The 13,344-nt window shown below is 57.7% G+C and overlaps 1 protein-coding gene across 1 annotated transcript in view; it reads right to left on the reverse strand.

Annotated features, from left to right (window-relative positions):
- Positions 1 to 13,344, reverse strand: part of ARHGEF18 (Rho/Rac guanine nucleotide exchange factor 18) — a 49,378-nt gene extending 36,034 nt beyond the window's left edge. The window contains exons 1-8 of the mRNA XM_035567706.2: positions 12,590 to 13,344; positions 10,859 to 12,453; positions 9,465 to 9,986; positions 4,453 to 4,589; positions 3,604 to 4,067; positions 1,765 to 1,975; positions 1,051 to 1,162; positions 71 to 128 (exon numbers count right to left, since the gene is read on the reverse strand). Of these exons, the coding sequence (XP_035423599.1) occupies positions 71 to 128; positions 1,051 to 1,162; positions 1,765 to 1,975; positions 3,604 to 4,067; positions 4,453 to 4,589; positions 9,465 to 9,540 (1,058 nt within the window). The 5' untranslated portion in view covers positions 9,541 to 9,986; positions 10,859 to 12,453; positions 12,590 to 13,344. The remainder of the gene's footprint in view (positions 1 to 70; positions 129 to 1,050; positions 1,163 to 1,764; positions 1,976 to 3,603; positions 4,068 to 4,452; positions 4,590 to 9,464; positions 9,987 to 10,858; positions 12,454 to 12,589) is intronic.

A 13,344-nucleotide genomic window follows, 5' to 3' on the forward strand; every position in this document is an offset into this window, starting at 1 on the left:
GGATCTCCAGTAGCTCAGATGCACTCAAGAATCTCAGCCACCTCCAAAAGCCAGGACTGACAATACCTACACGTGGTCTGGGGACACGTGATCCTTCTCCAGCATCTCCAGAGCAGGGGGTTCGACACCTGGAACACAAAACACCCTCAGCAGGCATCCTGGTTTGCTGTGTTATACCTTCCTCCTGCAGTCTGTTACTCTAACTTTTGAGGATCCTGCTTGCAGGTAGAGGGTAGGAGCTGACACTGTCCCCTCCCCCCCCGTGGCTACCCCTCCTTTACTTCTCAGCCCGTGCTCTTAACAATTCCCTACGTTTTGCTGCAGGACAATCCTCGCAAGTGGGGCAGGCTAATGGATTCCAGCAGCACAGAGCTGGCCAACATGAAGTTTACAGGAGCTGGGGTGGCTTTGGTGCTGACAGACCACCTGGGAGAGGGGCTCTCCTAGGAGCTGAGTCCTCTCACCGTGCTTTGCAGCACGGTTTGCCAAAAGAGACAGAGCAGAGGAAAAATATTCTGAGCAGGGATTTCTCTTTTCACAGGCTCATAAGCCCGGAGAGGCACTCAGCAAATAAGCCCTCAGTTCATTCCTCCTGTTGTCTCTGGTTTTCTAAGGCTTTTTGGCTTTCAGTGCAGGAAGCAGAACCTGATGGCCTTGTCCACAGCCTGCTCCCCTGCCAGTTAAGGGCCCTGCTGCCAGAAGACCACGTTTGCCCTGTTCCTGTGGGTGGAGGAGAAAGGGCACATTTAAGCCCAGGCAGAAGCAGCGGTACATTTTGTTCCTAGGAAACCATCCTTGCCTCGTGTGCGTGAGGAATGACCAACACTCCGGCTGCACGGCAATGTGCCTCTGGGGACATGTCTGTGCTTAGACTCCTGTAAGCCCAGCTCATACCCAAAGTCAGCTTGACTTTGTCTCAGGAGCTCCTGGGACTGTGTAGCAGGGAAGGGCAGAGGATGTCTAGACTTGCAGAGGCTACATCTCCGGCTCTGTGTCTTAGTCACAGCCAACCTGCACTCAATTAAAGCTGTACTTGCAGTCTACACCAACCTTCCACGACCGAAAGAGCAGTGTTGAAACCGCAGGGTATCGGAGGGGAGGCGATCTCGCAGGCTGATGGGACAGACTTCGACCTCAGTCTCTTCCCGTCACTGCCACGTTCCTGGAGAAGTGAAAATTCATGGGCATCTTTGGTCCTGCGTGTGCCAAAGCCTCCATCGGGGCCCAGCATAGCTGGCAAGGTGCAAGGCAGGGAATGGGGCTCCCATCTCAAGCGCCAGCGATCGCCCCTGCCTTCCCACAGACTCCTGCCCTGCAGGCCACCCCCCCGGCAGCACCAGGGCTCATTCCCTCGCTGCAAGGTGCTAGCTGTGCCGTAGCAGAGCACAGGACTAGACTGAGACCCAAAAGATGCATCCTGCCACCAGCTCTGCCCCAGAGTCTCGGTGGAGAAGCTGGTGAGGCAGTTCAGAAATAAACAGAGGGGAGTATCACTGGGAACAGGCAGTGTTTGCTCCTTTCTGGCTGCAGCAAGGGAAATTACAACTGGATATATGGGAAAAAAGGGCTGTGCATCACCAGCTCCCAGGGCCTTTGCCAAAAGCTTGTCCCACAGCAGAGAAAACCCATCCTTGCTGAGATCCCTGCAGACCTCCTGCCACAGCTGGTTCGATGCTGGCACCACAGGAGTCCAGCCTGCAGCTGGTGCCTTCCACACGCCCAGCTTGCCTGCTGCCAGCACACATGCAGCCCTCGCACACTCACCACCTCCTCCGAGCCAGGGCAGCCCGGGAGGCTCGGGCGCAGCGGCTCTATCTCCACCTTGATCACCATGCTGCCCCCGGTGCTGCTCCAGGCTTCCAGCTCGCGCCGGGGCAGCTGCAGGGACACGCGAGGCTGCGGGCAGGACCGGCTGCCCTTCTCCACATCCTCCTGCTCCGCGTCGCTGCCCGTCTCTGTGGTATCCAAGCTGAACCTAATTCAGTAAAGAGGAAGGAGACAGCTTAGCAAGGCCATCCCATTGTGCCAGGCATGGCACAGCCCCTGCCATGTCCTGACTTCGGGTGGACAATCCTAAAGAGTCTACAACTAAGGCAATCCTACAGCTGTGGAGTCTACTGCGAAGACAAAGAGGGCCACTGCAGCAGTCCCGTGGGAGAGGAAATGCTGGGAAGAGTCAGCCTGGACACCAAGTCCTGAGCATGTTAAAAGCATCTTCTCTGGCTGCCATCAGCAAGCCCATGAGCTCCTTGGTCACCTGGGATGTTTAATTTGGCTCTTGCTGATCTCTCAGCAGCTCCTGAGACTGCACAGCCACCCTGCAGCCTGCCTCGCCTGCGTGGGAGCTGCTGGCCTGCCAGCTGTAATGCCAGCAAAGTCCCTTCGGGCATTTAGAAACGGCAGATGTTGTCATTTATTGAATCATCCCCGTGGCATCATGTCATAAATCCTGCTCCTCCAGGGCCCGGCTTCAAGGAAGGAAAAAGAAATCCTGTTCTGGGAAGCCAGGGGCGGACCGGCCCCCCAGCACCCTACAGCTGCCTGAACACCAAGTGCTGCTGCGGTGCCAGCAGCGTAGGAACAAAATGATGGATAGGGCTCGGTGGAAAATCTTACTCCCTGCAGTGGGTTCTGCCTGCAGATCGGTGCCACTTCGTTCCTGCTGCCAGAGACAGGCTGCGGGACGCATTTACTTAGGGGACAGCGGGGGTGCATTCCCCTTCCCTGGCCCCCCACTCACACATGCTTAATCACGCAGCGAGGAGACCGGCACGGACAGCCACTCCGTGCCACCACGGCTCGTGTGCCTGTTCCACTGTAAACTGTGAATGATCCCTGGCGCATGGCACAACAATAGGTCTGGGAACCAAAGTCTGAGCTTGATAAAGAACTGCCAAGATTTCAGGCTGAGATAATTTTAGGGTACCTTATAAGGAGGGGAGATATAAATAGTCATTGCTGGCTTGCCCCCACCTCCCAGCCAGCAGAGAGATCAATACGTTTGTCAGCAGGGGAAGCGTGCACAAAGGAACCTGGAGCCCAAGCGCTGCATGCGGCAGGAGCACAGCACAGCAGTAATGCCAGGCCTGGAAACCTCTCCCAGCCAGAGCTCAGCATCACGCCACAAAAAGCATCCTATTCTGCAGCCATGCAGAGAACAAGGGGTCTGAGGACTGCTGCAATTGCAGCCACAGGCCGCACTGAGCCAGCTCGCAGAGCAGAAGAGAAAGGGTTTGGCAGAGCTCTCTTAATCCCTGGGAGTGGGCAAAGTTCCCTCTGAGACAGAGGATGGAGGTCATCAGGGCAGCTGATGGTGTGCAAGGGTCATCTGCAGGCAGAAACGAGCTCTCCCCAGATGAGAGATCCACTTCCCAGCCCCAAGACCAGGAAAAGAGGGTGTTCCTGTTGCCAAGAGACACAAAAACCGCCTCCTGCCCTCCTGTCTGTTCCTCCCCATCCCACCCAACACGAGCAGGAAGCATCCAGCTGCCTTGGCAGACGCTGACAAGGGCGGGAGACCACCCAGCAGCAGAGCGATCGCTCCGGCCTCCCGCAGCATCGCTGTGCTGGATATCTCAAACAGTCCTCACGCTCCTGCCTCACCTGCGCTTGCAGTCCACGGGTGACAAGGGGCTCTCCCAGCTGTGCCTCCGAGAGGTAGACATAGACCTCACCAGCGTGGGGAAGGACTCCGTGGTCTCCTGCAGGTCCAGGTCTTCACCCGTCTCCTCAGGACCATCGGCAGCGCTGGTACCTTTGTTCAAGAAGTGGCAGTCGGCCTCGCCGTAACGCACCAAGCAGGACACGGGATTGGAAAAAGCAACGTCCACGGACATTTTGCTTAGAACCTCAGGTCTTTCTTCCAATAAACGAATGGCTGACACAGCCTGGGGGGCTGGTTCTGGCTGCGCTGCTGCCTCCGGCGCTGTTTTGGCAGCTGGCGGGCTCAGGAGCCCCAGGTCTTTGTAATACTCTGTGCCGTGGAGAGCCGAGTCTGAGAGGAGATCCTCCGTGCTGCTGTGCAAGTCAGCTGCGGGGACGTCCAGCTCTGTGGAAGAGGAGTCCTCCTGCAAAGGCAGCAACGGCGCAGCCTGAGCGCACAAAGCCCATTGGAGAGCCTTGTGCTGCGAAGGGGGCACGTCCTGTGCAGAGCTGGGACCGCTCTGCTCTCCCCTCCCGATGCGACCTGCCCCAGTCCCACCAGCTCAGCTTGCTCCTGGAGTTTGTAAGGCTCCCTCCAGCCCCTGAGATCTCTCCATGCCTCACTAACATCCATGTGCATGATTTTTCCCAGCCACAGAAGCAATATAACCTTGTGTTCCTTGACAGTTTGAGTCCCCTTTCCCCTGTCCTTATTCCACCACAGCCCCCTTGGATATGGTGCTGACCCCCAGTTTTCCGCCCCCAGCTCCTGTCTCGTGTGGTGGCAGTGGAAGGAAAGAGGACACTCGCCTTTTCCTCAGCCATGCTGGTGAAGAAGGTGTCATCCTCAGCGATCAGGGACGGGAGGAAGCTCTTGGGGCCGCGGTACTCCAAAGCAGAGGGGCTGCGCTCAGCGAGTTCCCGTAAGCACGGCTTGCAGTCGGACCCTGCGAGACAGAGAGGTCACAGCTTGTGGCCGGACGGCCAGGAGGATGTAAAACCAGTGACACAGAGAGGTGACATCAGGCAGCACTGACACGCTCCACGTGGCCTTCTGCTCCCTCAACCCTTGCAGACAGGGCACTGTCAAGCCCTGGCCAGCCTTGGTCCTGCAGGAACACAGTGCAGGGGTCCCCTAGCAGCAGAAATGCCATCCCTTGAGCCACGGCACGTGCCAGGGCAGAGGCCAGGCTTGCACCATCCCAGCCAGATCCCTGTACAATGTCCTGTGCTGCAGAGGCTGCTTTCGCAGTAAAACAGAAGAGCTAAGCACATTGTGACCGCTGTCACTTGCATTATGGACCCTTAAAGCAGGAAATCTGGAGGGAAAAAAAACAACATACTGGTGGCAGTGATACTATTTGCATCCTTAAAGAGTAAAGGACGCCACTGGGAGGGAAGACAGGAGGACTTGGGGTAGCGCTGAACACGCGGAGCAGTGCTGGAGGCGCGTGGTTCTCCGGTCCCGCAACGCGTGCACGTTCCCCACACCGCAGTGCTAAGCGGGTGCCTGAGCGTGCGTACACCGCCCGATAACTCATTGAGAAACAAAAACAAGGTCTGGACGTACTTCGCGGCACAATATATCGTCCAGCTGACTGAAGCACATTCCTATGTAGCGAGGCACACTGTAAACGCTAGCCACGATCTCTAAACCAGTGCGTGACTCATGGAGGCCTTCTATTCCTTTGAGATACGTACAGCTGAGGCGAGTGGAAAAAAGCCAGGCTGTTGGCTGAAGCACGGTGGTGGATGGCTGAAGATGCGGAGAACAATAGCAAGAGACAGTAAGCCACCATATCTGTCCAATGGGGGTAAAAAAGAAACCTGCTAGAAACTGCTAGAAACCCATCATACTCCAGGAAAGCAAAATATAAAAGCGTTACTATGAGCAAGATCTTGTTAAGAAACACCCTCCTGGAAACCTTGCAGCCTGCTGTGCGTTTTAATGCTACACGATGCAGCCAGTGAGCCAGAAATTGCATGGTGCCAATGAGAAAAAGGCAGCAAACGTGAGGGAGAGTTTGGAGGCTTGTTCCTTGGATCCTGCTGCACGCTGCAGAGGCCAGGTTTTCTGCTTGAAGGAGCGTTTGGTGTATTTAAATGTGTGAAATCATTTAAAGTGAGGGGCTATAAGCGATATAGTGAGGAAAACGCTCCGCGAAGGCACAATTTAACTAAGAGCTTTCTAACTATAAGAGCAGTGAAAATTTGAAACAGGCTGTCTAGGAAGGTTCTAGGAGAAAATTTTAATTAATAGACAAATTCCTGCCCTGGATGTCCTTGAGCTGCATCTGTAATGCTTTAGCTGTAAAACTGGTCGAGGCTCAGCCAGCAGGTTTTAACATCACCTTTTGTTTTCCCCTATTCAGCTTGCAAGCAAGAAGTCAGCTTTCTGAACAAACCAGCACAGGTTTTGGCATGAGCTTGAAGGAAGCTGAGCAGCCAAAGACATCAGCGGACAGCAAAAGCCACCGAACCCCAAAAAAGGCTGGGGTTGAGACCAAGGTAGAACTGACCCAAGGGGAGCAACCAGGGGGTTGGGAAGGTCCCAGGGGGCCAGGGACAAATCCTGCTTGCCCTCTACAAGCCCGAGGAGGGAAGCAAAAGGAGCTTGTCTGCCCTCTCCATCCCTTGCAGCAGCGAACATGCCTCGGAGAAGGGAGCAAAGCCCCAAGGGGCAGGGATGGAGCTGCAGGAGCTGACAAGTGCTGCAGCCTGACAGAGGCCAGAGCCCTGGCCCGCAGGTTTAGCTAAAACAAAGAGGTGTTTTCCTCCCGAGCAGGGTCCCAGCCAGCCTGCCAAAGCTGGCTCTGCACCAGGCTCCATCCTGCAGCTCTGAAGTGGGTCCCTGGATCAGAGTCAGCTCCTTGGAGGCCTGGAAAATATTCCCTGTGCCGTGTAGGGCTCTGGCTTTGGCCAAGATGTCTGCTGCAGTCAACAAGCCCCCTGCAGCCCCACCAGACAGCTTACATCCTCCTCGGACACTTCAGACACTCTTGTTCAACACGCGATAAATCAGGTTTGCAGCCAGTGGCGGCGAACTCGGCGGCAGCGACCGTTAGGCACCAGCGTGTGCTGTGCACGGGGCTACAGCGGTGGGGAGACCATTTTAGGCAATGTGTGAGCACCAGACGTGACAATTCCGGGCTCCCCGCGTTTAATTCCTCCATTGGTTGACCCTGGGCTAGCACCATCATCTCTAGACACGACACTTGGGCACAGGGATCCCGTGGAGGGGCTCTTGGGGGAAAAAAACGTTTCCAAGAATCAGGTTATGGCAAGATGAACAAAGAAAGGCCAGCGTGGAGAGCGCAGAGGCTGTGAGCATCCCTGTATCTGAGATGGAGGTGGTCACCCGTCTTCTAGCCAGAAGGGTAAACCCCGAGGCCCTGCACTTGAGTCTGTTTGGGAGGACCTGCGCCCAGTCTCGCCGCTGTGTGGTGGTCAGGGGCTGGCCACGCAGCTCCCCAGAGGTGCCCAGGCAGCAGCATTCACCTTTCCTCAGCTGGTGCCGGAGACGAGATGGCAAAAGGACGCTTCCAAGAGCACATGCTGTTTGGTTTAGGGGAACATTAAGCAGATTCGGTGTTGCAGTTGCTATATTCTCCTGTGGCCAGGGACCATAAAAGGTTACTGCTGCAGGGAGCAGCCTCGTCAGAGGAATTCCCAGGGCAGAGCTGGGGAGGAAGCGCCGCACACGAACGGGGCTGTGCTGCGCTGTGCCAGGCTGGCTTCCTGGCAGGCAGAGCATGAAGACACCAGGCTTCTTCCCTGGGAGGAAGGGAGCAATGAGAGGTGCCCGTGGCATGTGGCAGCCTGGGGGGGTTTTGATACCATTGGGACCCACCAGCTGAGCTGGTTTGTCTCGAGGAAGAAGGCTCCCTGCTGCTGCAACTGCATGCAAGGTCACTGGGTGACCAATAAAGATGTAGATATTTCTATTTCAGGGCTGTAGTAAAAAAACCTCCCTTCTGCAGCCACTCAGGCAAGCCGGTCACTGGAGAAAACACCCACAACTGGTGACAGCTGGGGACCTCACCCAAGCAGCCAGCGCTGGAACAAGCTGTGCCAGCCAGAGACTCGACACAGCCTGGGAGCAATGCGTGCCCCGACCCCAGCTGCCTGCTGGGGCAGGATGCTGCGGGTCCCTGGGCGACCCCAAAGCCAAGCCAGCGCTGGCAGGGGATGCGTCAGAGGAAACACAAGGATCCGAGCTCTCACCACGCAGCTCACATCCTGCAAGCATCAAACACCCCCTGCATTTCCACCGAGGAAAGGCCACAACAAACACGGCAGGGACAAAGGCACCGGTCAGAACGAAACAATCCCAGGAGGAAGGAAAGACCAGAGCATCTGAGCATTTCCTAGCAATCAGGGGCAGAGACTGCTGGGAAACCACCGAGAGCATCACAGGCAAGAGACAAAAATTATTCAGTCTCCTCCTGGCTCTGCCCTGCTGGCCCAGCACCAGCTGCCCTTTACGTGCAGCCCCGCAGGATGACCAGAGCTGTAGGGTAAAACCTCTGCAGAGCAAGTGCTGAGCTCGCTGTGCCAAAATCGGATGAAGTGCAGCACTTGGCCTGGTCCGGGCCCCAGCTCATCGGCCGTTGGCAGCAGCGGGGATTGGCTCATGTGGCCTGAGCTGAAGGAGGGGAGAAGATAAGCCGTCCGACACTGTAACGCACTGTACAGCGAACTGCCGCCTTATCGCTGCCTTTGGGGCCTGGTTTTTCGGGCACGCAGGGCCCAGGGAGCAGGGAGGCAGCACGAGCCTCAGCTCGCTGTCAGTGGAAAGGTCTTGGCAGGGCTCGGCGGGGTTTGCAGCCCCTCAGATACCCTCCCAGCCACGAGCTATGGTCACTGTGCAGCTTCCTCAGCAACTGCTGGGGAGAGGGCTGCCCCGAGATGCTCCCCAAAGCAGCCTGATCATGAGCAGAGGCTGATTTATTTATTACAGCCCTGAGCCCAGCTGCGCCTCCCCAGCAAGCCCAGGCACGGCACTGCGCGGCTGGGGCCGGGGAGGTGCTCGGGGCTCAGCGCGGGTCAGAGCCTCCTGACCCTGCTGCCTGCTCTGCACACAGCTTCCTGCGGCCGGCCACTGGGGATCCCCTTCCCCTGCATGTCCACAGGGGAAGAGGGGAGCTGGGGGAGGAAAAGGCTGACACACATCAGGAGCTCGAATGCCGCAGATAATGATAACTGAGGGCAGTGTTTGCAGCAGGGACAGCAGTGTCCAGCTCCTCCAGGACCACGAACGTCCCACATGCCGGGGCTCTCACTTCTCTCTTTCCAAGCCATGACACTGCAAGCAGGAATGAGGCCAGCTCACACCACTGCCGGCATTTCCCAACCCTGCTTTGGGACAAGCGGGTGCCACACGAGCTGCCAGGGCTCAGCCCGTGCCCCGAACACAGGGGCTCAGCTCCTCAGCCCGCTCTGAGGGACCGGAGGAGCCTCTTCCCTGGCATCTGCTCTGACACCAAAGTCCCGGCACACAACTCGAGGCTCAGCCCTCGGCAGCTGCCTCCGAACGCCGGGACCTCCAGCTCACTGGCAGCAGCAAACACATTTATTACAAAACCATAAGGCTGATATTTAACCCATTACCCAGCTCCCCAAAGCATTTACGTGCCTTGAGAAGGTGAAGCAGAAGGAAAAGTGTTAGCTGACATTTGAGCAGTGGCCCCACAGAGCGGAGCGGTGGGCGCCCAGCACGTCGGGGACCCCCGTGCTCTCTGCCACCCGCTCGCCCCAGCCGCCCTGCAGCAGCGGCTCGCAGCACCCGGCTCAGCCCTCTCTCCCCACACACAGGCCATTACCTCGCTTAAAGGACCATCTCTTCTTCCAGCGCTTCGAGAACGACGGCCAGGAGTGGTTGAGCAGTGAGTCTGACATTGGGGAGCCCTCGGAGCCCCGTGCGAGGAACAGCCCCAAGCAGGAGACGACAGCACGGCGCACGGCAGAGCTCAGCGCGGTCTAAGGCAGCGCTGCAGGCTGCAGCCCAGGGGCTGCCAAGGGGGGAGTGGAGAAGCCAAGTGTTTTGTCAGAAGTATCAGCTGATGGAAGCTGTAGCCAGAGAGAAATTCCTGGTCTCCGGCGTTCCCACCTGTGTGATGGGTCAGTGACTTCCTGCAGCAGGGCCCAGGGATTAGTGGCCCCGCAGCACATGCAGCCCCGAACACTGGCTGAGGCTTGCAGAGGGAAGCAGAAGACAGGCTGCAAACACACCCAAACCTGCCCCTCGCTGCCAAAACCTCCCTGCTCCGTTCATGGTGATCAGATGTCAGCCAGACAAACCGTCACCTGCATGTCCGTCCTGCAGGGGCACAGGGCACCTCCACCTGGGAAGTGCAGGGCAAGAGCTGAGGGTACCGGCTGGATATTTGCACCTTTGGCATCATTTTGCACAGCCTCTGCAAGGGAAGGTGCAAGACCCTCCCCCATCTGCAACGCTGGCATCACCCTGGGGTCTTAGCAAGCCCCCATTCCCTGGCAAAGGTCATCTTCCAAGCCCTTCTCAGCTCCCCCACAAAGGGAGGTGGGAGCTGGCTCCAAACTGCCCCAAGACACCAAATCCCCCATGCTGAGGTCTCTGAGCCCCACTGACACCAGCCCTACAGCTCACACTCGCTCCAAACCTTGCTCCCAAGCCCTTGAGCAGGCTGACAAAGCCTGGTTTTACAATCGCAGCCTCGCTGAGCAGAGCCCAGCTGTTTTGGGGATGGCCACAGGCATCTCCACAGCATGGAGCCTGCTCCGGGCTGGTGTCACACAGAGGTGGGTGGTGAGGAGCGTTTCCCTCACCCGACCACAAACCTCAAGGCGTCATCTGCCCAGCGCAGTCCTCCCACATCCCCTCTGCAGGCATCTCCCTGATAACACGGGCACCCAGCTCAGCAGCGGCCCTTTGGAGAGGGTTTGGGGGACCCCAGCTCAGCCAGGCCCAAACCCAGCCGTAGGCAGTGCTGAGGTCCTGCTGGGGGGAGACATCTGCAAACCTTCAGCTGTGGTGTGGCAGCAGCAGGAGCAGCACCCATGGGGTGTTTGGACACCCCAGCACTGCCCCAAAGGGAGCCAGGGGGATGCCCGGTGGGTTAAACCCCAACCTCCTCTTCACGTGCAGCAGGGTGAGGCTGCTTCATCAGAAAACCGCGAGGAAGATGAGCAACAAGTCCGGTGTCGTTGGATGGAGCTCGTGCGGAGAATGACTTACCCTGAAGGCTGGAGGCATCTCTGGTGAGTTCCCCGGGCACGCTTACAGCTGACAGCCCCGATTTCTCCAGATACTGGTGCAAAGCAAGAAGCGGAGCCTCATCGGGGAAGCAGCAGCCGCGCTGCTGGGCTGCTCACGGGGGCCTCTGGTTCAACCATCTCACCGCTTCCCCTTTCCGAAGGCACGAACAAGCCCGCCTCGCCCATGCTGCAGTTCCTCCGACGTCAGCCCTGGCACGGCCCCGCTGCTCGCTCCAGCCCTCACAGGGGTCGGGGCTCCAGCAGGGTCCAGCAGCCCCCGTCTGGGGGCCGCGCACCCCGAACCGCCCGGCGCAGGGGCCCCGAGAGCTGCAGAACTGGTGATGGCCACGATGACAGCGATTGCCACAAACAGCTTCCTGTTCCGTTCGGAGAAAAACCGCTCTGCGTGCACCGTGAGAGCCTGGCACTAAGGGGCTGTGCCCACGGGCTCGTTGCACCATCACTCGTTAGCCTCCTGCCAAGGGCAGCGGGGCCCAGCGCTGGGCTCCCACAAATGCATCCTTCATCACCGCTGTGGCGGGGTGGCTCTGGCAGACCCCGCAGCCCAGCAGGTCTCGGGCTGAGGCGGGATGAGGCGATAGCAAAGAGACAAAGCACAGAGACGACTGCACCGGCTGCATTTCTCTGTGCAGGTGAGGGGCAGACCCGCAGGCACTCCAGCTCCAAAGCAAGCAGAGTGAGGGGTGAGGTGCTGGTCCTCGCCGTGTGCAGTCTGGCAGGCAGAGCCCAGGCTCAGATTTTCGGCGCGGCCGCTCACTCCGTTCCACCGAGCCCCAGGGGCCGCCGAGCGCACACACCTCATCCCACGGCCCCGAGCGCACGCCAGCCCCAGCCAAGCCCTAATCAGAACAAGATCCGCTCACACTCCAATTACTCAGAGACCGCAGCCTTGGCAGCGCTTGGGATAGCAATTATCCAGTGCTCCAGGAAACCACCAGAGCAAAGAGGAGTTAAGGTTTAATTTCTCTGAAGTCCACAAGAGCTCGGTGAGGATCAGGGATCAGGACTGCTCCTAAACCAGGCAGCTGACGGGACGGTGCGTTGTCCTCACCACAAGAGAGGACCGGAGCTTATCCCTTTCCTTTCTGGTTTGGGGGTTAGTGAAGCAGAGCTACGCATGCAGCCTGGAAGAGCGATGAGGGATGACGGCACGAGGGCTGGATGTGCCTCAGCATCCTCCCCCAGCACCCCTGACTTGAGAGCCCAGCAGGCAGCAAACCTCCCCGACAGCAAGGTCAAGTTTTGTTAGGAACTCCAGAGAACGACCTGTGCCAGAAGATGCAATTCCAAAACATTTTAAAGTATTGCTTTGTTTCTCATCGCTCTTAAAACACAAGAAATCCAGGTGGGTTTGGAGAGGGCGGAGGTTGGGCTGAGCCGCTCCGTGTGCTCCCGCCCAGACACAGGGCAGCGGGCGCAGTGCGGGGCCGGATCCAGCTGCCTCGTCCAGCTCGACGTGCAGAGGCACTAGGTGGCATCAGCACTGCACATTCTCCATTAACGAGCGTCATCGCCCATCCCAGCGCTGGGCCCAGGTGGCTGATGAAACAGTTGCTGGAATTTACCGGGGACAGGGGGCGAGGAGTGAAGTGAGGGTTGACCTCGACCCCTCCAGAAAAAAAAAGAAAAAAAAAGAAAAAAAAAAAGGAGCATTCTTTGCAAAAAAAAAGTAAATCATACTACTACTCACTTTTACAGCCATTCGTTGCGCAAGCATCGGACGCTATCCCCAGGTCTGAGGCCGGTGGGGCCCTGGCAGAGCTGAGCCCCAGCAGGCCAGGAGCAGCCCCGAGGTGCTCAGCTTGGGCAGGGAGAGCTGCGAGTGCAGCCACAGGGTGGTGAAGAGCCAGGACTGCAGCACAGCGAGGACACGAGGGACAAGGCACAGCAGGAGAGCAGGTACCTTAACCGAACGGCTAAACACATCGAGAAGAAAAACAGCAGCAGCGAGTCCCCCGCCTCGCTGGTGCAGCTGATCAGGAAGGAAATCTCACCTCTGATAAAACGAAACAACATTTAAGTCAGAAGAAAGATAGATTTTTACATTTCCAGACCATTTCCTCGGTACAGAAGGCGAGGTGAGGTGGTTCCTGGTGCAAATCTGGCCCCAGCTGCTTTGCCTCGGGACAGGGATGAAGCAGAGCCTCTGCCTTTCTGCCTCGCAGTTCTGTCTTTTAAAACTGCTTGTGTCCCCCTAACGGGAGGGGAGCCTGGGTCCGTGCTCAGGGAAATAACAGCATGACACTATGGAGCAGCAGCTCTCGCTGTTTTGGGCAGAAGGAAGCCCTTTACCAATGTTTACCCAACAACACCGAGCACCCTGCGGTGAGGATGAGCCCAGAGCGCGTCGCGCAAGCCGTGGGGCCGAGCTAAGCGAGCCTCGGACCACAAGCCTGCAACTGGCAGATCTGTGTTTGTTTTGTTTTTTTTTTTTTCTTAGCACCA

The sequence above is a fragment of the Cygnus atratus genome, chromosome 26 (genome assembly GCF_013377495.2).
Source record: "Cygnus atratus isolate AKBS03 ecotype Queensland, Australia chromosome 26, CAtr_DNAZoo_HiC_assembly, whole genome shotgun sequence".
Classification (NCBI taxonomy): Eukaryota; Metazoa; Chordata; class Aves; order Anseriformes; family Anatidae; genus Cygnus; species Cygnus atratus.